Source organism: Gossypium hirsutum, chromosome D02 (genome assembly GCF_007990345.1).
Source record: "Gossypium hirsutum isolate 1008001.06 chromosome D02, Gossypium_hirsutum_v2.1, whole genome shotgun sequence".
Classification (NCBI taxonomy): Eukaryota; Viridiplantae; Streptophyta; class Magnoliopsida; order Malvales; family Malvaceae; genus Gossypium; species Gossypium hirsutum.
Genome location: NC_053438.1, coordinates 15,019,182 through 15,044,507, shown reverse-complemented (window position 1 = coordinate 15,044,507; position 25,326 = coordinate 15,019,182). Strand labels below are relative to the sequence as shown.

Below are 25,326 nucleotides of genomic sequence, written 5' to 3'. Positions count from 1 at the left end.
ATTACTTATGAGCTTTAGGTATTTTTACTGATTATATTATTTTAATCGGTTTCACTTAAAATCGACTAGCAAAAATTGTTTAACATAATTTCTAACTTCATATTCTTCCATAAAACATCAAAATACACAAATTTCAAACATGGGTAATTTTTCAAATTTCAACCCTAGCTCGAATTAACAGTAAAGATAGATAAACCGAGCTATGAGAATCTCAAAAATATAAAGAACATTAAAAACGGGGCTAGGATGCACTTACTATGAGCTTGAAAAAGCAAAGAAACCCTAGCTATGGTGTCTTCTAAAATTCGGCAGCAACTATGGAGAAGATAAGCATATTTTGCAATCTTTTTCCCATTTAATTCTATTTATTTACCAAATGACTAAAACACCATTTCTTAAAAAAATTTCCTATTTCACTTATTTCATGCCCATTTTTGTCCATCATTAACTAATGGTCTAATTACCACATAAGGACCCCTAATTTATGATTCCATAACAATTAAATACTTTTAATATATAAAACTCAACTTTTTCACTTTTTACAATTTAATCCTTTTGACTAAATTAAGTGCTCAAACTCAAAATTTTTGAACGAAATTTTTACGAAAAATTTTCATGAAATCATAGACCATAAAAATATAATAATAATATTTTTCCTAGTTGGATTTATGGTCCCGAAACCATTGTTCTGACTAAGCCCTAAATCGAGCTGTTACACTTCTTATTCTTCATCATCATCTAAACCCCCTTCACCAGCTTTAGGTTCAGTTGGAACAGGCTCCGGTTCAGAAAATAATGTAATTTCTGCACTATCGGGGCCGAGCTCTCGAGGTGGATCCACATTGGACTCATTATCCAATCCACCATCATCTGCAATATACGAGGTCCCATCGTCAGTGGACATCGTAGGGAGTATATCATTCCTTCTTCTGGACGTTTCGTAACGTCTCCAATCAGATTAGGATTGCCAACCACTAGAAGTTGATGTCATTCCCCAGTACGTATTTCCAGCATCGAACATCGACCCACCAAGGTGCATGTCCCATCCACTAATCGAGTGTCATGAAGGAGTTGTGTATTCCATACTGCCACCAAACACAGGCTCTTCCGTGTTCTGCCTCCCACTAACAGAGTGTCGTGTAGGGGTCGTGTATTCCTCTTGAATAGCAGTAGATGTTGAACTCGCAAATGCTTCATTTGGCGATGAAAATTGTACATATAACTCAAGATATAGTGATCTACTAGCGAGATGAGACTGCACCATCGCCTCTAAGCTACGACCACCTTTGATATCAAATGAGTCATATGTCACGGGATCAACCGAAGCACAAATCAATACTTAATAGACGAAACTCTTATTGGCGTCGTTCCAAAGATTTTACACCTAAGTCTTTTACGAAGTTCTGTCAAATCTATGTTCTGGTTAAAAACTAGTTGCGTTGTGTTCTTTGATAAAAAACAACGCCGTTCTCGGTGTCACGGACCTCACCATCATAGTAAATAACAACACTAATACGTCCACTCATCTTCAATTTCTATTCTGCTTAGCCTCTCTAATTTTTCTTATTGTAACTTATGCAACATGAGAATGAAATTTGGCTCATTTATAGCCTAAGGCCAAGCAGGAACTACTGTAGAAAAAAGTGTCAACGTGGAAGCTTTTTTCAGTAATTTTGCTGATAGTGCATCCTGCTTGAAGCATTTTTGACACTATTTTTTCAGAACTGTCTTCGTTAAATTATTTTTTTAGGAACTACTGTAGAAAAGAAGCGTCCATGTGGGAGCTTTTTTCAGTAATTTTGCTGATAGTGCATCCTGCTTGAAGCATTTTTGACACTATTTTTCAGAACCGTCTTCTCAAAATTATTTTTTCAGGAACTACTACAGAAAAAGAGCGTCCACGTGGGAGCTTTTTTCAATAATTTTGTTGACAATACATCTTACTTGAAGCGTTTTTGACACTATTTTTTCAGAACTGTCTTCTCAAAATTATTTTTTCAGGAACTACTATAGAAAAAGAGCGTCCACGTGGGAGCTTTTTTCAGTAATTTTGCTGACAGTGCATCCTACTTGAAGCGTTTTTGACATTATCTTTTCAGAATTGTCTTCTCAAAATTATTTTTTCTGAAACTACTGTAGAAAAAAATACAAAATCCTTCTTGTCAATATAATTTTTCTCTAAACTCGTAACCTAAACCCTTTTACAAAAACCCTAAAAGCTAAACACAAAATTATTTTAAAAAAACTAAACCCTAATTTAATTAATTTTCTTAAAAACTCTAAACCCTAATTTAATTAATTTATTTAAAACCCCTAAAACCAAATTTAATTAATTTTTTTAAAAAACTCTAAACCTTGATTTATTTTTTAAAATTCTTAAACCTTAAATAAATAAAACCCTAAATTATTTTAACAAAACACTAACATTACAACCCCAAAACCCTAAACCCACAAACCCTAGGCACTAAACATGCAAATAGCCCTAACCCTAGAAAAACACGGGCTAAAATGCGTCCCTGAGGGAGCGATTTTGCCACGTCAGCAAAGCGCATCCACGTCAATGCGTTTTGTGCTGACATGGCAAAATCGCTCCTTCAGGGACGCGTTTTGCTGGAATTTTCCCTTAAAACATTCCTATGTGGACACATTTTAGTGTTTTCGGCTCATTCCGGTAAATAATGAAAAAAGTGGCCCATTTCCTTAAATAAAGTTGGAAATAATCCTTTATTGGTAAAATGGGCGAGAAATATGAAAATATTATATAAATAAAATAAAAATTTAGAAATTATAGAAAATTTTAAAAATATATAAATACTATAAAAAGCTATAGAAAAATATAAATTTTATTTAAAAATTTATAACAACTTATTAAAAGTATTAAAAAAGTCATAAAAATTGCAAAAAAAAAAGCTATAGAAGTTTTTTACTATTTTGAAGGTTTGGATTTGGTTTTAGCTAGGAGTTTAAAGTGTGATGGTGATCAGACTTTTATGGGTTCCATGTAGGGTTTAAGAGACAATATATTTAATATTTGGTGAATTAAGGTGAGTGATAGTAGAGGTGTAGCTGCCCAGCCCGATGGTCTGCCCGAAATATGGGAGGGTTCGGGTAAAAATATAGGCCCGACCCGAATATGATAAATATATATTTTTTAATTTTTTAATTTTAAAATATTTTTTATTTTTAAAATAAATTTTTGCTGTTTATTAAAAAATGGGCTGGGCCGGGCTCGGGCTGAGGAATTTTTTCTCGAGTCGGGCCTGGACAAAATTTTAGGCCCATATTTCGGGTCGGGCCGGGCTCGAGCCTAGGACACGGGCCGAAATTTTTTTCTGGGTCTGGGTCGAACCTGGCCCGGTCCGGCCCATGAACACCTCTAAGTGATAGGTAATGCTTTTAATTGAGGAGTGGTGATGTGAGGGAAGTTGATAAGTTTGATTTGAGATATGATGTAGGCACCGAGTAAGGAAAAACAAAAAAAAAAGTTATAATTTTTATTAATTTTTTAAAAAAATTATTAAAAATTATTTAATATTATAAAATTTTAGAAAATTATAAAAAAATAAGAAATCATAAAAATATAAGTTATTAATTACTATAAAAATTTTAAAACTACCATTCCTTTTATATTTTTTTTGAAAATGTTTATATAATCCTTAAAAATCAATAAATCCCTCCTAAAATAATTAAAAAAAAGATTATGCCCTCATATGACAATTAAAAAAATTATTAAGTTTCCCATGTCGGATATTTTTCCACATCAAATGTCACATGAGCCACCACATCCATTTTTTTCATGCCAATTGCTACATCACCTACCTCGTTAGCATTAACGGGTCGTAAGGGGCTTCAATGAGAATCCATATTATAAGGGTTCGATTGATTGTTAACTTTTGATTAAAGACTCAATTGATTACACTTTTCAACTAGGACTATATTGATTTTTTAAAATTATTTTATAGAGATTTTTTAGTACTTAATCCAAAATTTATTTATCTAAATTAAACTTAAAAATCAATAGATAAATTTAATATATTTAGACCTATACCATTAATCTATGTATATTTTTGTTTAATTTATATTATAAGTTATTTGATTAAATCTAAACATTTTCATAAAATATATTATTTATCTTAACATTTTTATTATTTAGTTTAAATTTAAGATAACAACGCATATAGATTTATTAATTTTTAAAAGTCTTAAAAATCTATATAAATGGTCACAACTATTATATAAAATGATTTTAAATAATAACATCTCAAGTTGTTCAGTTTTTAATATATAATTTTTTATGTTATTACTTTCAATTTTTTGTTACTTTTTAAAGAAAATTATTGTTGATTTCTTGACTTTAATTTGTTTCTATCTCTACTATGTATATTTACTGATGCATCTATTTTTTTCTCACCTTAGGCATAATTTTATATAATATTAAAATTAACTAAATTCTTTAGAAAATGGTATATGATTTTTTTTAGTTTTTTATTAATATTTTTATTTTTATTTTAATATATGTTTTCCTTAATTTTTACTAATACTATTTATCTTTTTTTACAGAATTTCACTTTCTTTTTTATCAATCTAGGTATGGAATTGTCGTAAAAATTTTAAACTTTTTAGTATTAAATTAAAAATAAATTATATAATTAACTTGTGCATGGCACGGGAAAGAAACTAATTTATTCTATATACAATTAGGAGAGTTTTTAGACTTCACATATAAAATTAAAAGGATAATATTTGTCCCATTTTTTAAATAGAAAATTTATTAATACATTCCATGGATGGGACCATACAATTCGGTAAGAAAATTTTTTTTTGTCTTTGACGGTGTAGGGCAAGCTCTATCAACATGACAAAAACTTTAGCCTCAACATTAGGAGAACTTAACACATGTCGACAACTAGCTTTGTCACAACTCAAGCACGACATATCTAGAGTGATCGCAAGCAACTATCACGCTAAGGAAACCAACCACGAATGGTCCTAAGCGGTGGGAAAAATAAGCAAAATAACCGAGCATTCACTAAACTAGAAATGATGACAACAAAACCATTTTAAAATCACTTGCAAAAGCAAGACTAAAAACTACGCTATAAAAACAGGCAAAAACTTTTAAAAGTGAAAAACCATTAAACAATGAAAAACAAACAAAAAAATATAAAATTTAAGACAACATGAGTCCAAACCGACTTGAACAAAAACAAATTAAGAATTCGACAAATAGCCACCCACTTTTCAAGAGAAATTGCTGGTGACTGAGGGAGTTTCAGTGACAACGAACATCATCATCTGTCTATCATAACTTGTGAAGATAGTAAAAATACTCACAAAATAGATTTGTAAATTGAAAGAAAAAAGAAGACGCATGAAACGAATGAAGAGAAAAAAAAATAAAGTGAAGATTAGTAGGAGAAAAAAAAGTAAATAGTAACTAGCCCAGAGGTTAACACCATTGTTCGGTAAAACAAGGGAGAATAAAAAAAAACAACTTAAAAAAAATTAGCTTTTTTTTTTCATTTGTCCCATTTTTATATACTTAATTTTTTATTATACCATATTCCAATATAGAATAATTTTCATATTAAAATTATTATATTATTCAGCGAATCGTGGAAAATATTTTCAAGATACGACATCAATTTTAAAATTATATGTTCAAATAGTATAATTACATTGTTAAACTAATGGTTATTTATTAATAATTATTTTATATTTAATGTAAGTGAATTTTAAAAAATTAGTTACATAAAATGATTTGAACGAGAAGATGTGCTACAGACATGTTAATTTGTAATCTTTAATTTTAGGGTAAATTCTCTTGTTGATCACTCAATTTTTAGGGCACTTTCATTTTGGTCATTTAAAATGAAATCCTTGCAATTTGGTCACTCAACTTTTAGAGCATTTTCATTTTAGTCACCCAAACATTAAACCTCTAATGGTGGTTAATTGTAGACACCACATCATGTTTGCATTTTCATTTTGGTCACTCAACTTTTAAGTTGCTTTCAATTTGGTCACCCAATAAATATCTTTTTTAAATATTGATTTGGGTAAAAATATTAAGGATTAAAGTGAAAAACGGTAGAAACTAAAATAATATACAAAATTGATCAAATTGTCCCGGTTTATCTCATTGCTGAAAATTCCAAATTTTTGTTTTGAAACATAAATTTTTAAATATTAAGATTCAAAATTATAGTAACAAATCAATTTACATTATTAATAAATAAAGAATTTTCAACAAGTTATTTAATTTATTTTGATGTTTTAAAATTATTTTACAAAATTATCAATGAAAATTATTGTCTTTAATAGTTGTTTACGAAACCCAAATTTATTTTGACTATATAATCTTGAATTTTCTATGTTAAAATAGAAGTAAAGAAAAATTCTTACAATTAATTTAATTAATTAATTTTATCTACCATGCCAAACAATACTCATAATTTTTTCATCGCTTATTTACCCAAACAAAGAATAAAAAATTAATTTAATTAATTTGAAGGATATTTTTCTTTACTTTTAGGTTAACATGGAAGATTCCAAATTATACAATCAAAATAAATTTAATAGACAATTATTATATATGAGTTATTTGTTGATTTCGCTAATTTTAAAATTTAAAAAGAGATTAAATTAATTAATTATAATATTATAGTACAAATCAGTTGACATTATCAATGGATAAAATTGTTTCAATAGTTTATTCAATTTATTTTGATGTTTTGAAATTTAAATTTTCGATATTAAAAAAATAGAATTTTCGGTAATGGAATAAACAATTAAAAATTGACAAATTTTGTGTATTATTTTAGTTTCTACCTCTTTCACTTTAATCCTTGATTTTTTACCCCAATTAATATTTTCAAAAAATATTTCTTGACTGACCAAAATGAAAGTGTAAACATGATGTAGTGTGATAGTTAACAGTCATTAGAGATTTAATGTTTGGATAATTAAAATGAAAGTACCCTAAAAGTTGAGTGATCAAAGTGTAAGAATTTTATTTTAGGTGACCAAAATAAAAATATCCTAAAAATTGAGTGACCAATTAAATAATTTAGCCTTGTTTTTATAAAAATTCTTAACTTAATACATTGATGTGGTCTGCATTAAGATGCAGTTCCAACTTCATCCAACCCATTGGAAGCGTTCTACTTTTAAGCCGTATCCATATTTTAGCATAATTCATTCATAGATAGTAATTTTTGAATAATAAATATTTTTAAAACTTTTATTTTGGTTGGCTGGCCTGCTGCAACACAGGGAAAGCCGCCAAAAGGAATACAATTTAAAAAAACAAAGGCCAGCTGGAGAGAACTATAAACGACGATGCCTTTGATAGAGTTTGATTTGATACTCGCGTTGAAACCGTTATCTGTCATGCTCAAAACGACACCGTTTCGAGCTGGATTGGGTCCCACTTATTACATGCAAATCTTATCTCCAAAACCGCCCAATTCCATTTTAAATCCTGAATCAATATATTAAGTTTTCAAATCCAGATTCCCCAACAAAACCTACTTTTCTTGGCTCAAAAATTCAAAAATAAGTTTATCTTAATTAAATAAAATTAAGAAGAAAAAAAACAACAACAACCAATTCTATTCTCATTTTTAATTACCACTATACCCTCCTCAATCTTGCATTAAAAAAAAAAACACCTCTAAATCTTCAGGCCTTCAGCGTCACACCCGAAAGCGCAAAAAAAAAAAAAAAAAGAAAAGAGGAAAAACGTTCTCTCCCACGAAACCCACCATTACTGCAAATGGCGACGACGGCCCCCGACAACCTGAGCCGCGATCAGTACGTTTACTTAGCGAAGCTATCCGAGCAAGCTGAGCGCTATGAGGAGATGGTTCAGTTCATGCAAAAACTGGTCCTCGGCTCAACCCCAGCCGCTGAATTAACTGTCGAGGAAAGGAACCTTCTCTCCGTCGCCTACAAAAACGTCATCGGATCTCTACGTGCCGCGTGGAGAATCGTTTCTTCCATCGAGCAGAAAGAAGAAGGTCGAAAGAACGAGGAACATGTTGTGCTGGTTAAGGAGTACAAATCCAAGATTGAATCCGAATTGTCGGAAGTTTGCGCTAGTATCTTGACTTTATTGGAGTCGAATCTGATCCCCTCTGCTACTGCTAGTGAGTCCAAGGTTTTCTATTTGAAGATGAAAGGAGATTATCATCGCTATTTAGCGGAGTTTAAGGTTGGTGATGAGAGGAAAGCCGCTGCCGAAGATACTATGTTGTCTTACAAGGCTGCTCAGGTAACATTTTAACTCCAGCTCAAGCTTTGGCTGAATAGTTGAATTTTACAGTACAATTTTGGATGTTGACTTGGGGGAATATGACTTTACGGTTGGGGCTTCGATTTTGAAACCTCTTTCATATTTTCTTCTTCCAAAGTTGATTCTTTAGATTTTTGTGTTGAACTGAATGAAGGATATTGCACTGGCGGATCTAGCACCGACGCACCCGATCAGATTGGGGCTAGCACTGAATTTCTCGGTGTTCTACTATGAGATTCTCAATCAGTCAGACAAGGCATGTAGCATGGCTAAACAGGTGCGTTTTCCTCTGTTATTTTTGTTACCACATTATCATGTTTTATGCTATAAATCCACCATTTAGTTTAATCTGGAGCCTATTAGATTAAAGTATGAACCAGCATTAGTTAAATAATTTTTTGTTCAGATAATTGCGAAAAGATAGCTCCATTTGTATTTGTTTGATTCTCATCATTCTATTACTTTAAACTCACTTCTCATTTTGAAATTTGTGAACTTGGGAAGAAACTAGTGTTAAATCAGGGTGTTAGCTATAGTGAATAATGTTTTTTGATGCAGATCTGCTAAACCAAATCCTTATGAGCAATTAAGTCATATATATTTGGAGGGTGATATTCCATATCCGTGTCCTAGTAAGTCAGATACGGGTGTTTTAAGAAAAATGAAGAGTTGAACAACATAGTAAGATGGTAGGTCAGTGAACAAACTTGAAATACTTAAGAGTTGTAGTTAGGTAGGGAACAAATTAGTACAAGATTTACCAAATTTCAATAGATTTGTGTTGGTAGACGAAGAATTGTTTGTATTTCTTCTCGCTATTATCTTGCTTATGTTTATGGGGAGACTGGAGAGAATAAATGGAATGAGGCTAACCTCTGAAATCATTGGAAAATAACGTTCGTAATTTGTTTCAAAACATTCTTTGTGATATTCTTGGATGTCGGTGCATAGTTGCTTGTTATGGTAAGAATAAATCATAAATTAATTTCGGAAATTCATTAAATATGGCTTGTTTTTCTTTAAAAAAGGCATTTGAGGAAGCCATTGCTGAGCTTGACACACTGGGAGAAGAGTCATACAAGGATAGCACTCTCATTATGCAACTACTAAGGGATAATCTTACTCTCTGGACTTCGGATGTGCAGGTCATTGCCCTCCCTTCCTCTACCCTTCCCCTTCCCCTCTGAAGCAGGAGCTTGTTTTATCTATCATTTTTATTAATGCTGATTACATTATTATGTTATTTTTTTGTTGGTCCTTTTATTATAATTGGCCCAGATGATTAGTTCTTTTTAAGGTTTAAATCTAGGGCAAGGAATAAAGTCTTATTTGCAAGAAAGGCTAGTATAAATAACTTAGTAAGCTTTATGATCAATATTATTCTTATTATATTCTTTGAATTAATAGAAAAAAAACCCTAAAGGTTTCCTATACCCCTACGGTTTTAAAAGTTTCAACTTTCTACTCGTTTTTCAGTCCTAATTCTGCAAATCTACCATTGATTTCCCCCTAATCCACATTATCCTCACCCATGTTAGCCCCTCTCAAGGGCACACACGAACTCCATGCTAACAGGGATTTTGACACATGCATTAGCCCATGCCTAACTCAGTCTGGTGTTGATTTTCATGCAGGACCAGTTAGATGAGCCGTAGAAGGTGTGTTATAGCGGTGTTGGTCCTATTCTTCATCTGAAGGAGGTGGGCTTTGAATGTCATTTGATTCTCTGATTACAGTGTGTAATTTAAAAAAATGGGAAGCAACCCATGGCAATGATGTTATATTCTGTACTGAACTTGTTTTTGGAATATGGAAGTGATTTTATTAGAGTAGCATTTGGGCACTACTTTTTTTGTTTATTTTATCTTCATCGAACAGTTAGTCGTTTCCTGCATCACTTGTCTTCCAATATTTTGGGTTAAATTCTCTGAAGTATCGGGCTAAGTTAGGCAGGTCTGCCTACAGTTTTGTGCTGTCTTCTTTCAAAAAATGAGATGCCAAATCCGCCTCCTTCCACGGTGGATGATAAAGCGGTGTTAGCAGTGGTTTTGGTGTTAGACGATAAAGAATCTCGAATCTCACTGAAAGGAAAGAGGTTTCACTTTCACATCGTATAAAGCTGTAGGTCAAGTTGATGTTAATCTGTCATGATGTCTACAATTTGCATTTAGGAAGACGGCTGATGGCACGAGGTGAAACATCATTGATTTGTCGTCGTATGGACAATACTATCTGTTGCCACGTCAACCAAGAAATGTATCCCGTCCCATCTCTAAAAAGATGAAAGAATAACGTCTCATAATTACTCTCATTAGTCTCGTCCGGTTTGATAAATCAGATTTGATTAAGTTCGAATTTGGATAAAAAATTTTGCATCAATAGATTGGTGATCGACTTGAATTTAATTTAAATGATAAAAAGGTAATTTTATATTAAAATTTATTATAAACATATATAAAATAGTAACTGAAAAATATTTTAATAATTTATTTTTTTAATAGTAAAAGGTCTCTTTGAGTAGGCCTAATTGACTTGAACGACATACTTGAGTATGAAAATATTTTATAATCAAGTCTCGCTTAGCACAAATACTTTTAATCTCATGAAAATATTTTATAATCAAGTCTCGCTTGGCACAAATACTTTTAATCTCAATTGGTACTAAAGAGGCTTTTGGATCAAACATCTAATATTATGAGTGAAAATATTATATTTCAAATATGAAAATATTATTTTGAAGATAATATAATATCATTAACAAGGTAATATTCAATAATATAAGAATTAATGAATAATAATACAATATAAGGATTAATCTTTATTTTTCCTTAGTAATCTAATTAACATTTTGCATGAAATGTTACTTTTATGCTAATTATACCTTCATTTTCTATTATTTGCTTAAAGATGTTCTCAAATCATATCAAAATAAACATATTTTACTAAAAAAACAAAACATGTTTTTATGCTAGTCCTAGATTGCATGAAAGACTTGTTTTTTAGGAAAAATTAATTGAAGTTGCTGAGTCTCATTAACTTCCATAGCTTCTTGTGGATGATTTCATTGAAGTGTTATCCTTTATTGACAAAAGAGGTCTCCTTGTAAATTCTTCGCATATACAACTTCCAGAATTGTCTCAACACCTGTAATCTTATTGACCTGAGTTTCTTGGACCTTATTTTACTTGGTCAAATATGTGTGTTTGCCCTAACCTTATTCAAGAGCGCATTGATTTGGCTTTTGCTAACCAAATTTTTATACCTTGAATATTTTGTTACTCACCTACCAAAACCTATTCCGATAATTGCCTGATCCTTCTCAATCTTCATACTTCAAGACATCAATTTTGCAATAAACCTTTTTGGTTCCAACCGATGTGGTTCAGTCATCCCACCTTTTCCCCTCTTGTTTCTAATAGTTGGATGCAAGGATCAAACCTCTCCATTGACCTTAGAGAGTGGAACAAAATTTCCTTTGGCAATATTTTTCCTCAGAAAAAAAGAATCCTTTCCCACATCTTAGGAATCCAACATGAGCTTGCTTAAAGTCCGTGTGATTTTCTTATTTACCTTTACAAGAATCCCTCTTTGGATTATAATGAAATTCTTAATCAAGAGAAAATGTACTAGGTGATGAAATCGAGAGTGGGTTCGATCATTAAGGGAGAAACGAACACTAAGTTCTTCCATTTCACAACTCTCATTTGTAAGAAGAATAATCGCATTTCGAACCTTGTTGACTAGATCGAAAATAGCATTTTTGACCCTTTGCTGAGCTAATTAACCCTCACTTTAAATCTATCTACACTATCGAGAAGATCAATAATGATTGGCTTGTTTCTACTTGCCCCCTTCTTGGCCTTTTCTTTCACTATAGCATATTTAAGATATTTGCTCCCCAATCACCACTCTTGTGATCAAGAAAGCCCTTTGGTTCTTCAAACCACTTAAAGTTACCATTCATTCCAAGCTTTGTTATTTTATCATGGATATCTTCAGTTTTAGCACCATGACAAAAGAGATAAATAGAACCTTTATTCCTCTTCCCTAAATGCCTTGGAGCTTTCTCAATCAACCAGTTCAGACCAATTAGTCTTTGTAACACCTTCTACAAGCTTGTTACCAAAATCCTTTCCTTGCAACTTTATCCTATCAATGATAGATTGACCTCTCCTCTGCATGCTAGTTTTACTCCTGGTAGATAAGCCTATGATAATGTCGTCATTGTTCAAGAAGCCATCCACTCCATGAGACTTAAAGAAAGGGATACAAGGCTTCATGGCCCTTAAGCTTCACTTGAAGAAAGCCTCTGACCGGTTGGATTGAGATTTCATTAGAAAGACACTTATTTTCTTCAGGTTTTTGAAGACATGATTTAACCTTATTATGAGTTGTATCTCGCTTTCTACCATGTCCATCTTGGTTAATAAGGAAAAACTCAACAGCTTTACACTTTCAAGAGGAATTCAACAAGGCGACCATTTATCTCTCTACATTTTCACCCTATGTATGGAGTATCTTGGCCATCTTATCAATCATGCTTGCTCTCAAAAGAAATGGTTCCCCCTCAAATGTTGTTTTGTCTGCCCTAACCTTTCTTATGTTTTCTTTGTTGATGATTCATTCTTTTTGCTTGAGCTGATAGTGAATCCACCACCATAATCCACGAAATTCTTAACTCTTTTTATAAAGAATCAAGATAAAAAATCAGCCTTCAAAAAAAAGTCTTCTTCTCAACGAACACTCCAGGCTCTAGAAAATCCTAGATCACTATTTACTAACCTTTTAGGGTTCCATGAAACTTTTTATTTTAGTTGCTATCTTGGATTACCCAATTCACCACAAACGAGCCAAAAAAAAGACAATTGTGACACCCCTAACTCGTATCCGTCGCCAGATTAGGGTTACGAGGCATTACCTAACAAAACATAACTCAGCACAATCATTTATTACATTTCATGCACAAAGTTATATCCATTTCTTTACAAATCGTCTATTCGTGGCAGAGGATATTTGTTTTTGATTGTCACTTTATTGAGTTGTCTATAATCAATACACATTCTCATAGTTTCGTCTTTCTTTTTCATAAATAATACCGGAGCACCCTAGGGAGAGAAACTGGGTCGTACAAATCCTCTATCGGTTAACTCTTGCAACTGAGATTTCAATTCTTTTAACTCGGTCGGAGCCATTTTATATGGAGCTATTGATATCGGAGTAGTTCCCGGCATTAGTTCAATACGAAATTCAACTTCTCGTATTGGTGGTAATCCTGGTAGCTCTTTAGGAAATACATCTGGATACTCACACACAACTGACACAGATTCAATCTTCTTTTCAGTTATTTTTGTATCAAGAACATAAGCAAAGTAAGTTTCTTAGCCTTTTCTCACATAACTCTGAGCTTTCATCGACGAAATCATAATCGGTAACCCATTTAGATCATCTGAATCAATTCGGATAGTCTCATTATTCTGACATTTCAAATCGATCGTCTTTCGTTTGCAGTTCACAATCACATCATGCAACGTTAGCCAATCCATACCCAGAATTATATCAAATTCATCAAATGGTAACAACATCAGATTAGCCAGAAAGCAAAAATTTCAAATCATCAGCAGACAGTTCTTGCACACTTTATCCACTAAAACACACTTGCCCAAGGGGTTTGATACTCTAATCACAAATTCAGTAGACTCTACAGGCAAAGTCTTACTGGATACTAAATTTATGCATATATAAGAATGAGTTGATCTAGGATCGATCAATGCAACTACAGTAGTATCATAGAGAGTGAAAGTACCGGTAATGACATCTGGGGACAACGCTTCTTTGTGAGCGCGAATAACGTGTGCTCGAGCAGGTGCTCTGGCCTCGGACGTCACAATTGTATCTGTTGTCCCTCTTTGACTACCAATCACAATTCCTATGTTTCTGGGTGGTCTACCTTTAGTTGCCGTGTTACTTGGCCTCGTACACTGGACATTATCTTTCTCAGCTAATTTTGGGTAACCCCGAATGAAGTGATCTCATGAACCACATTTATAGCAAACTCTATTATTATACTTGCCCCAACATTAACCAACATGCCGTCTCCCACATTATCGACAGTCAGGTTTATTGTATCTAACACTACCAACACTTGGTTCCATTGCAACTTGAGCCTTAGGGTAGGAGTATTGTTTTGAACGATCTCTACTCATATACCCAACTGGAGCATTTGAATGACTGTGTGATTCTCTGAATTTCTTTAACGAAGATGTAAGATCTTTCAACTAAAACAACAAATTCATTCAAGTCAAGAATTTCGACCAAAAGTTTAACGTCTTCATTCAACCCTTCGATGAATCGTTTACACATAATAATTTGAATTGAAACGCATTCTCGTGCATAATTAGTCAATCTCACGAACTCACATTCATATTCTGTCACAGCCATGCAACCCTGTTTCAACTCGAGAAATTCTTTCTGTTTTTTATCAATAAATCTGTGGCTAATATATTTATTTCTGAAGTCCATCTGAAAGAACTCCTAAGTAACCCGTTCTCTCGGAACCATCGATATCAATGTGTTCTAGCACTGATACGCAGTATCTCTCAGAACTGAAATCGCACATTTAATACATTCATCCAGAGTATAAGACAATTCATTAAATACTCGTATTGTGTTTTCAAGCCAAATTTTAGCACTCTCTGTATCATCATCGATAGTTGCCCTGAACTCTTCGACCCCATATTTACGAATCTTATCGATTGGAAGCTTACTTAGTCGTATCGGATCAACAACTTGAGGCATCACATGCATTTGCGGGGGTGGAGGTTGTTGAGTAGCCAGATTTGTTTGGATATACAGTGTGAACCATTTGTTCATCGTCTGGAAGAAGGCTTGTTTAGCCTCTCCCTCGTGGCTACTCATAATCGACCTAGAATCAGTCGGTGCTGCCCCTTGAACGGGAGTGGGCGCATTACTTTTTACATTATCAGCTACAGCTCGATTGGGATCCATTTACTATACAAAAACACATTTTAATTGTCAGGAATCATCACACTATCACTTTTTATATATATGGCATGCATAGCTAGACTCACACACGCTACATTAGTCCTAGAACCAACTAAACCTGACTCTGATACCAATTAAATGTGACACCCCTATCCAGTATCCGTCACCAAATTAGGCTTACAAGGCATTACCTAACAAAACATAGCTCAGCACAATCATTTATTACATTTCATGCACAAAGTTATATCCGCTTCTTTACAAAATTTACCAAACTCAATTAGCTACAATTCTCCTATTCACATAAACCAAATTCGCATATTAGATCCTCATAGCCAACAAAAATCAAACATCCTTTACTAATCATTTCACATAATCGAACCTTACTTCAATATTTAACTAGATCAATAAAACACAAAATTAAAACATGTAGCTAATTTAAACAAACATGCTTTACTAATTAAATCACATTTTCAAATCATGCTTCACAATTCAACCATTTCATTACCATTTACCTTATCAAATTTTCAAACCAAACCATTATACATCAATAATACATTACATGTGCTTCATATATCCAATGTTCGAACCTTATTACTATCAAATTCATGTCATTCGAATATTTAAAATATATTCAAGCATATATCATTACATTTCATATACCGAGCATATGCCAAAATTACATATACACAACTAATTCATTTATCACCTATTTGGCTATCAAATTAGCCACAAAAGTCATACCAATATAACCATTAAATCTCACAAATTTTATAACATCTCATGACCAAATAATACTAATAACAAGACACTTTATAATGATCCTTATGACCACAAGTATTTCACAAAACATGATCATCATTCACCATTAACTACGTACCAAAATGACCAATTCACAACAATGACATAATCACCTCATAACTTATAGGAACGTGTACCACAAATTAAAAACACATCCATCAACTACCTTGTCATCACACAAACTGAATTGCCACCATCCATCACACAAAATATACCATAACATACTTCCTAAATTGATCTAATTACATGGCCAATTATACATCATCATTAACTTCACTTTCAAGCCATTTCGCATGGCTACTTATATACAATTTAAAACTATCCATAATGAAACTAGCCTATACATCATTTACAAGCCAACTCACATGGCTAATTTCATATCTCAAAATGTATCCTATTGACACTAGCCTATACATGCCATATACCATATATACAAAGTTTCAAAAGTACCAACTAAAATATCCGATAGTGTGATTGAGTCGCTGACGATCCTCGGATCAGAGCTAGCTTGATTTCACTACAAGGCACACACAGAAAACACAGAGTAAGCTTTATAGCTTAGTAATTTTGTATACAATTAAACTTGATCTATCAATTGAGTATACAATACATTCAATAAGCATTTCATGACAATTTGCATATCAATACACAAACTTTCCATTTCATTTCATATGATCATTACTCATTTATATATACATATTCCATCAAACCTCATATAGTATCAACAACCACATAGGTTTTGTACGTACCTGTACTATCTTGTATTTATTTATCACATTCTCACCTCTTCGCTCAATACGTTAAACCATCTCGAAACCTTTCAATGCTTAAAGATCTCGCACACTTAGTGCTATATGATTAACCGAAGCTATAACGATTTCGTACACTTAGTGCCATCACATAAATCGAAGCTCTCTCGGTATCGCACACTTAGTGCCATTTTTTCAGTCGAAGCTATCTTAAATTCACATACTTAGTGTCATATACTTTCAAATCATCACCGAATGCTATTATAGTCTCACATTCACATTTTAATTTATCTCAAACATAAAAAAAATTGATAAAATAGTACGTATTACATACGAACTTACCTTGGACGTAAAAACAACGAAACTAGTCGATTAGTCAAGTACTTTGCTCTTGCCTCGATCTAAGTCTGAGTTCCTCTTTTCTTGATCTATATTATAACAAATTCAACTCATTTAATCAAATAACCTCTCAATTTAGTCACAATACACATTTGGGCATACTTACACTTTAGCCCCTAGACTTTCACATTTATCACAATATAGTCCTTGTTACAAACAATCACAATTCATTCAATTTAATACAAATTCATGCTGTCTGAATATTACCCATTCTCATATCAGCCCATATTTTTCATCTATTTTAAAATTCAACCACTAAATTTTTCAAATTTCACAATTTAATCCAAAATTGACATTTTTACCAAAATTCACTTTACAAAACTTGTACATCTAACAACAATGATTTATTTTCCATCATCAACTAACAAAATGCTCATGCATTCAACAATGGCAACATTCAAATACTTTAACAATTTTGAAATTGAAGACATGGGCTAGCTAGTACTAGTTGCAACGATCACAGAAACATAAATATCATCAAAAACCGAGTCAAAATGGACTTACAATTGAAACATGCATGAATCGAATTCTCAAAGCTCTCAAACTCATCTTTTTCTTTTGATATTCAGCTATGAAGAAAGATGATAGCATAAAAATAGTTTTTTTGTTTTATTTAATTAAACATTATTTAACATTTTACTAATTTCCCATTAAAATAAATTCATATTTACACAAATTCCAAACCAAATATCCTCCACTAACTCAGAATTGGGCTAATTATCACATAAGGACCTTTACTTTAATATTCTATAGCTATTTGACACCTTTAGCTTATAGAACACAACTTTTATGCTTTACGCTATTTAGTCCTTTTTACCGAAGTAAGCATTTAAACGGTAAAATTTCTTTATGAAAATTTCACACCATCATATATCAGTGCTGCAAAAAAATAAAATAAAAATAAAATAATCATTTCAATTTCAGATTTGTGGTCCCAAAACCACTGTTCTGATTTGACCAAAAAATGGGCTGTTACAACAATGGTTTGCTTTCTCTTGTTGGGAGGCTCATGCTCATTAAATCCACTATGGCGTCTCTCTCATCCCACTTTATCCAATGTCAGAAACTTTCATCAAGCACTTGTAAATGCTATTGGTCATATTAATCGAAATCGTCCCTAGGGAGGATGAAATCTCATTCTCGCCTTTATTTGGCCAACTTGGCAACTTTCAGAAAAACGAAAAGAGATGGGGGTCTTGGAGTTCATCAAATGAAGGCTCAAAACCAAGCCCACCTCTCTAAACTCTGTTGGCGACCTATCAATTCCAATTCTAAACTTTAGGCTCAAATTTTACATGCCAAAAACCTTCGCAACTCAAATTTTAAAGCTAACATTTTTGATTACCTGGAAAACTCTTGATAGTGTTCATCAAATCATAGAGAAAGGCTTCGGTGGGTTATAAAAGATGGGTCCCTTATCAATTATTGGCACGCCAACTAGACTGGCATGGGTTCTATTCATCCTCTCATTCATGGCCCTCTTCTACTCGATGAATAACATATCTCGGTTAAGGATTTCTATTCTGGCTCCTTTATTAAGTCTTTTTATTTCCCTAATAACATTACGAACAACATTCTTGCACATCCCCTTCCCATATTCCATTATGGCCCTAACGTAATGCCACTACAAATGGCCTTTTCCTATCAAATCAGTTTAGCATATTGCTTCAAACCTTATTAACCACCCTCAACTTGGATGTGGATTTGGAATATTAGTCTTCCACCTAAACTATCCTTTTTCATTGAAGAAGTTGTTAGTTCCTTTCTCCCTACTTGATCTTTTCTTCAACTTAGAGGCTTGGAAATTTATATTTGTAACGGTCGAATTTTCAATGATACCAAAAAATATGGTTTTAGAACTCCATTTTCGTAAATTGAGTTTGTAAATATTAAATAAGAATATTTACAAAGATGATATAAAAAATAAATTGAAGATTGGTCAAGTAATTTTTGTCAAATTATTAGTTAATTAAGGTTCAGGGATTAAATTGTCAAAGTCCAATCCTTATAGAGTTTTAATTTACCAAAGGCCAGAGACTTAAATAATAATTAACCAAAGGTTCAAAATGGTAAATAAACTATTTTTCAATAGAAGATAATGCATGATGATGACATCTTCCACTAATTGTGATTAAAAGATTAATTATGTTAATTAAACTATGTTTAATTTAATTAATCTAGGTTAATTAAATGTAAATTAAAGTATAAAAGATAAAGATAGTGGAAATTCACCATTTTTCTTCACCCTTAAACCGTCCACCATTGTTGAAGCAAAAGAAAAATCCCTTCAAGCTTTTGAAGCTTTCAGCCATTAATAGGTAAGAGAAATTAAGTTCTTTTCTTGTAATTTTTATAGATTTGGGGTTATGAGAGCTTGATTTAGCTAGACCATGTATCAAGTTGATAAATTGTTAAATTTTTAGGGAGTTTCTATTGTTGATTAATTGATTAATTAAACTTGAAATTGATAGATTTTAAGCTTAGATTGTGAAAATGACTAGATTGTAAAGTTAATCTAGCTTGTTCGTTAACTTTGTTAGATCAAGGACCAAATTGAATAAATGTAAAACCTACCATGAAATTATGTTAGAAATAAAAAGTGTAAGGTCCCTAATGAAAATATATGAAATCAGATTTTAATTCGAAGCTAGGAATCGAAAGTTATGTTTATCCCGAGTTTAGGGGCTAAATTGAATAAAATGTAAAATATAAGGGGAATAAAAAAAGATTTATATAGGATCATGCAGATCATGGCATAGTATGAAAATGTTTAGTATTGGTTGGTTATATAAAATAATTGCTAGATCAATATTTGATCAAAGTTGAGCTAATAAGGGAAAAGTTAAAATTACGGATTAGTCCCTAAAAAATTCACTCATTTTGGTGTTTTGAATAGGTAAGTTCAGTTGGAACCTATTAATTTGTGTGTTATGCATACTTGTATTTAATTATATATATAAATGTATATGTATGTTTGAGTATATATTGATATACTAATAGTTTGACACATAAGGGTAAAGCAGATTGAATTGAAACATATTAATAACTACAGGGTATAAATGTATGAACATGATTGATTACATGTATGATATTGAGATATATGTATTTGATGCCCATGTATACTATAGTAGTGCATTTGTAACACCCCAAACCCTACCTAGATGTTATGGTCGAATCTAGTGTGTCACATTGAAGTGTCTTTCGAAATTTGAACTTGTAGGTGAAAATTTGTTTCTAAGTTTAAAATAAACCCCTTTACTATTAATTAACAAATCGACTAGTCAAAACGTTTGTCTTGTTATCTGATATTGTTTTAATAAGTTGATCTGAAATCGCAGAAGCTTTTTAAATTCTATTGTTTAAACTCGTGACTTTGAAAACAGTAATTATTTTAAAAATTCGTCTTCTCCTAAACTAGCAGTTTAAAATATGTAAGCAAAAGCCCAATTAAAAATTTAAACCAACTTAGAGGCCTTATTACAAAACAAAACCCAACTTAAAAAATTAAAATTAAATTAAAAGCAATTGTGAACAACAACAGTTGTGTGGCCACCTCCGAGTCCCTCGCAGCACTGAATCGCATATGGCTTAGGATTACCTGCACAGTAAAAAAGAGAGAGTGAGTTTACAAAACTCAATGTGTAATCCCCTAACAAACAGTCAGCATACAACATACAGTAACAGTCTGGGCCTGAGCCCTATTCAGTAACAGTACAGTGTGACCCTTAGCCAAAAATAGTAACAGTGCTGGACTTAGCCCAATACAGTAACTATGCAATAATGCAACCCATGCCAATCCAGCCAACACACCACTCCGTACCACCAACATACCATGTGGGGATAAAATCGACCCACCCAGCCAACACACCAATATCGCAGAAAAGCTGCCAGTAGTAGAATCGTTGCAAAGCTGCCAGTAACAATATATGTGGCCAAGCCACCAGTACAGTATACTTCCCTTATATCAATATCCCAACCCCATGCAGTATGTCATGTCATAGACCATTCGTGAATGCAGAACGTCATACTTAGTAACAGTCATATGTATATATCATAAAACAAATCAACCATACATATCATAAGGCTATAACAGTTATTTCATCTTCTAGGGGTATAACAGTTATTTTACCCTATAGGGGTATTTCAGTCATTTTACCTTTCGGGGTATTTCAATTATTTTATCCTCCGAGGGTATTTCAATTATTTACCTTTCGAGGGTATTTCTGTCATTTTACCCTTCGGGGGTATTTCAATCATTTTACCCTTTAGGGGTATTTCAGTCATTTTATCCTTTGAGGGTATTTTGGTCATTTACCCATGAATCGCAAGTTGGGCTTACCACTCGAGCGATCGCACGCCTGAGTGGTTTCAAAAGCCGTATTTACGACTTTTCACCGATCTGCTGTTACAGTGGGGCGATTACACACCTGATTGTGAATACGCACTAAGATCCATGAACACCCAAAATCTGCATTCATTCAAGTCTTCCATTAGGTGCCAAACAATAGGGTTAATCTCCTTGCTTTACATCCTTAACCAAAATAAACTAATACTTGCCTCGACTGACAAAAGTGGCTGAGCCCACTTATACCACTGACAAAGGTTGATAAAAATCTTCTTGACGAATATCTGTATTGTAAACAGATTTACTGGACATGATTGCTTAATCATGTGGTTTAAATCCACTTCATGATAACTTACATAAATACAACAAGCATTCGGCCTACCCCTAGAATGGTAACCCACATACCTACCTTAGATCGAGAGAAGAGAGAAAGGTTTCAACGACTTGATAATACTTGATACTCCTTCAATCCTCGAGGAGCTCGAATTGACAGAAAAGAGTGATATACAGTTGAACCACAGACAGTAAAGGAAGATAGCTTATCGATCTAAAAGAAAATAAAAAAGGTAGAAAACAAAGACAGAAAGAGAATGATATCCGGCTAGAAAAGAAGAAGAGAAGAGAAAGAGAAAGAGAAGAGAGAATTCGGCAATAAGAGGAGAGGGAAAGAGAAAAAAAAGAGCAGAAAAAGAAAACAACAAACCCGAGAGGTACTTCCCAAACTTGGCAAAATCAGCACCCAAAAGAGAAAAGGCAAGAACGCGAAAATGACCGAAACCAAAACTGACAGAAAGATAACAACTTAAAAAACCGGTTACCATAGTGCCTACTGACCAAATTTGGTACAAGCTAACCCCCAGCCAAAACCTCTAGCTAGAGTTTTCCCAAAACGGCACAACTCTCCTCACAAACAACTCATTGATTTTCTCCTAAAATCTCTCCCCTTATCCCTCCTTGAATCACTCCACCAATTTCTCCTCCAACTCCCCCAACAACTCAATTCCAACTTCATTCAAATTCACTCCCTTTAGCTCTGTTGCAGTCCAACTCCACTACCTACACAGTCCAAGTAGTAAAATAAATATTCTACTGTACAACCCAGGACTTGAACCTCATACCTCACAGTTACACCACACGCCACCTTGCCACTAGACCACAAGATCTTTTTGTGTCATAAAACAAGCACTAATATTTATAAGGCCTACGTGCCAATGACCAGATTCAGTTAGGAGCAAAACTAAAAATTCTGCCAAGGCCAAGACTTGAACCCAGGCTTCTCAAACACCCCCATACACACTAAAATCACTTAGGCATTAAGACAAACAAGCAATCAGTGTCAAATTAAGCAAAAATTAAAGACTTAGATTTTTGGGGCGTTACAGCGTTTTTCAGTGGTATTAGAAATAGTGATTTCGGGACTATAGAAATGATGAGTAAGTTCATATAACTAGTATTTAAATTATGAGAGTTTATAATAATTTTATATTGAATTTTGATTTGATGAATTTTAATTATTGAATTAAAAGTTAGTTTAAGTGGTTCGGTTCAAAAGTTAAGTGGTTTATGAAAATGAGGGATTGTGACCTTTTTCCGTTATTTAAGATCGTAAATATTTTATTAAAAATTTACAGATTTGTAATATATGTGAATTGAAGCTTGGTCTGGTAATTTTGATGATTTATTGTTTAATTTTGGTAAAAGGACTAAATTGTAAAGGAGACAAAAGTGAATTGTTATAGATTTAATAACTAAAGGGACCAAAATGGTGATTAAAACATGGTAAAAATGTCCAAGTAGTGGTTGATGTCAATCATTCCACTAACTTTTGGGTTATTTATTCATTAAGTCCTAATTAGTTTAAGATTAAATTAAAATAAAGTTTTTTAATTGAAATTTAATATAATTGAAGGACCAATGCTGTAATTGGACCATCCTTAAATGGCCTAATGATAGGATTGATGTGGAATTGTTTAGATTTTGATAAATTACATTTAGATCCTAATTAATTAATAATTAAAGAAAATGGACTAAATTGTAAAAACTGTAAAAGTCAATCGCTATTAGTTTAAAAGGTTTAATAAGGGGGTTCTAAAGGGAAATTAGACCCTTGTGCTTGTATTGGACTGTAATGGCTAAGAAAAGATGAAATTTAAATGTTATAATAAAGGGTATATTAGTAAATTAACAAAAAAGTAAAAATTTATAATAAATTAAAAGGTAAAATAACTTTATCTTCTTCAATTTCTTTCTCTCAAAGACCAAAACCTTTAGAAAACCATAGAAGGAGATTCGACCAAGATGAGTTCTTCATTTGGGTAAGTAAATCTTGTCCATTTTTAATATTTTTTTATGTTTTTAAGCTCATATTAGCTCGATCTAGCAAATACGGTGACTAATTTGTAAAATTGTTAAACATTGTGGATTATACCACTGATGTGTTGTGTATATTCTTAAAGTTTTGTGATGGATTATTATGTTCGAATGTTAAATAGGACTATTTTGTAAAGCTGTTTTTGTTAATTTTATGTTAAAGGACTAAAATGTTAAAGTGATAAAAATGTAAGGACTTGAGGTGAAATAACTAAAATTATGGGCTGTAATGAGACCCAATATCATTCAGCTGAATTTATTTTTAACGAAAATTGGTTAAATTGCAAGTTTTGAGCTTAAAGACTAAATTAAATAAAAGTAAAATGTTGGGGGCAATTTTGTAAAAAGTCTAAAAGGACTCAATTGCATAAAATGAGTTAATTTTTCTGTGGAATTAGTGAATTGAATGAAATTATTATTTTAGATCAAGAACGAATAGAAAATCGAGGAAGAGCAAAATTACAAAAATAGTCTCTATACTTTGTCGTTGCTACAATTTTGTCTGGTAAGTTTGTTTAGTTTAATTTTAGTACATTTTTAAATGTATTATATGAACTTAATTGCATAATGTTAGATTATATTGATGTGTGTAATTGAAAATGGAAATAATGAATTTATACGACGTCGATCACTGATCGGGATACTTTGAACCGTTACTGCAAATTAGTCATATAAGTTCATAACTTGGTAATTCAATTAATCATTGTTTCGATGAATTATTATCTATTTGTGTATATATGTGAATCAAATTTTCTAGCTTGAAAGAAACGAATAAGACCATAGTTGAAAGACACTGTGGCATTATACCAGAACTGAATAAGACCATAGCTAAAAAATGTTATGGCATCATGATTTTAACTAGTAAGACCATAGCTGAAAGAGGTTATGGCATCACAGTTTTAACGAGTAAGACCATAGCATAGCTGAAAGATGTTATGGCATCATGATTTTAACGAGTAATACCATTGCGAGTAAGACCACAGCTGATAGACGTTATGGCATCACGATTTTAAAGAGTAAGACCATAGTTGAAAGATGTTATGGCATCCCAATTTTAACGAGTAAGACCACAGCTGAAAGACGTTATGGCATCACGATTTTAACGAGTAAGACCATATTTGAAAGACGTTATGACATCATGATTTTAATGAGTAAGACCATAGCTGAAAGACGTCATGGCATCACGATTCTAACGAGTAAGACCATAGTTGAAGGACGCTATGGAATCATGAATCAGACAAATAAGATCATGATTGAAAGACACTATGACATCCTTTAACCATTTGCTATTCAGGTAATATATTTTGGGTGAGATATGTATCATAAGATTGAATGTGAGATGAATGTGTTGGCTAGTATAATTTGTA

General features: G+C 32.5%; 1 protein-coding gene across 1 annotated transcript; it reads left to right on the top strand.

Moving 5' to 3' along the window:
• Nucleotides 1–7,506: 7,506 nt before the first annotated feature.
• LOC107910246 (14-3-3-like protein B) lies at nt 7,507–10,128 on the top strand. The gene is made up of 4 exons (XM_016838035.2): nt 7,507–8,275; nt 8,451–8,573; nt 9,325–9,441; nt 9,931–10,128. Exons 1-4 carry the CDS (start codon nt 7,778–7,780, stop codon nt 9,949–9,951), a joined length of 759 nt encoding a protein of 252 aa, XP_016693524.2. The 5' UTR covers nt 7,507–7,777; the 3' UTR covers nt 9,952–10,128.
• Nucleotides 10,129–25,326: the final 15,198 nt, after the last annotated feature.

Coding starts and splice junctions, on each gene's coding strand:
- LOC107910246 (XM_016838035.2), top strand. CDS start 7,778: ATGGCGACGACGGCCCCCGACAACCTGAGCCGCGATCAGTACGTTTAC. Junction 8,574..9,324: donor CATGTAGCATGGCTAAACAG/GTGCGTTTTCCT, acceptor TCTTTAAAAAAG/GCATTTGAGGAAGCCATTGC. Junction 9,442..9,930: donor TCTGGACTTCGGATGTGCAG/GTCATTGCCCTC, acceptor ATTTTCATGCAG/GACCAGTTAGATGAGCCGTA.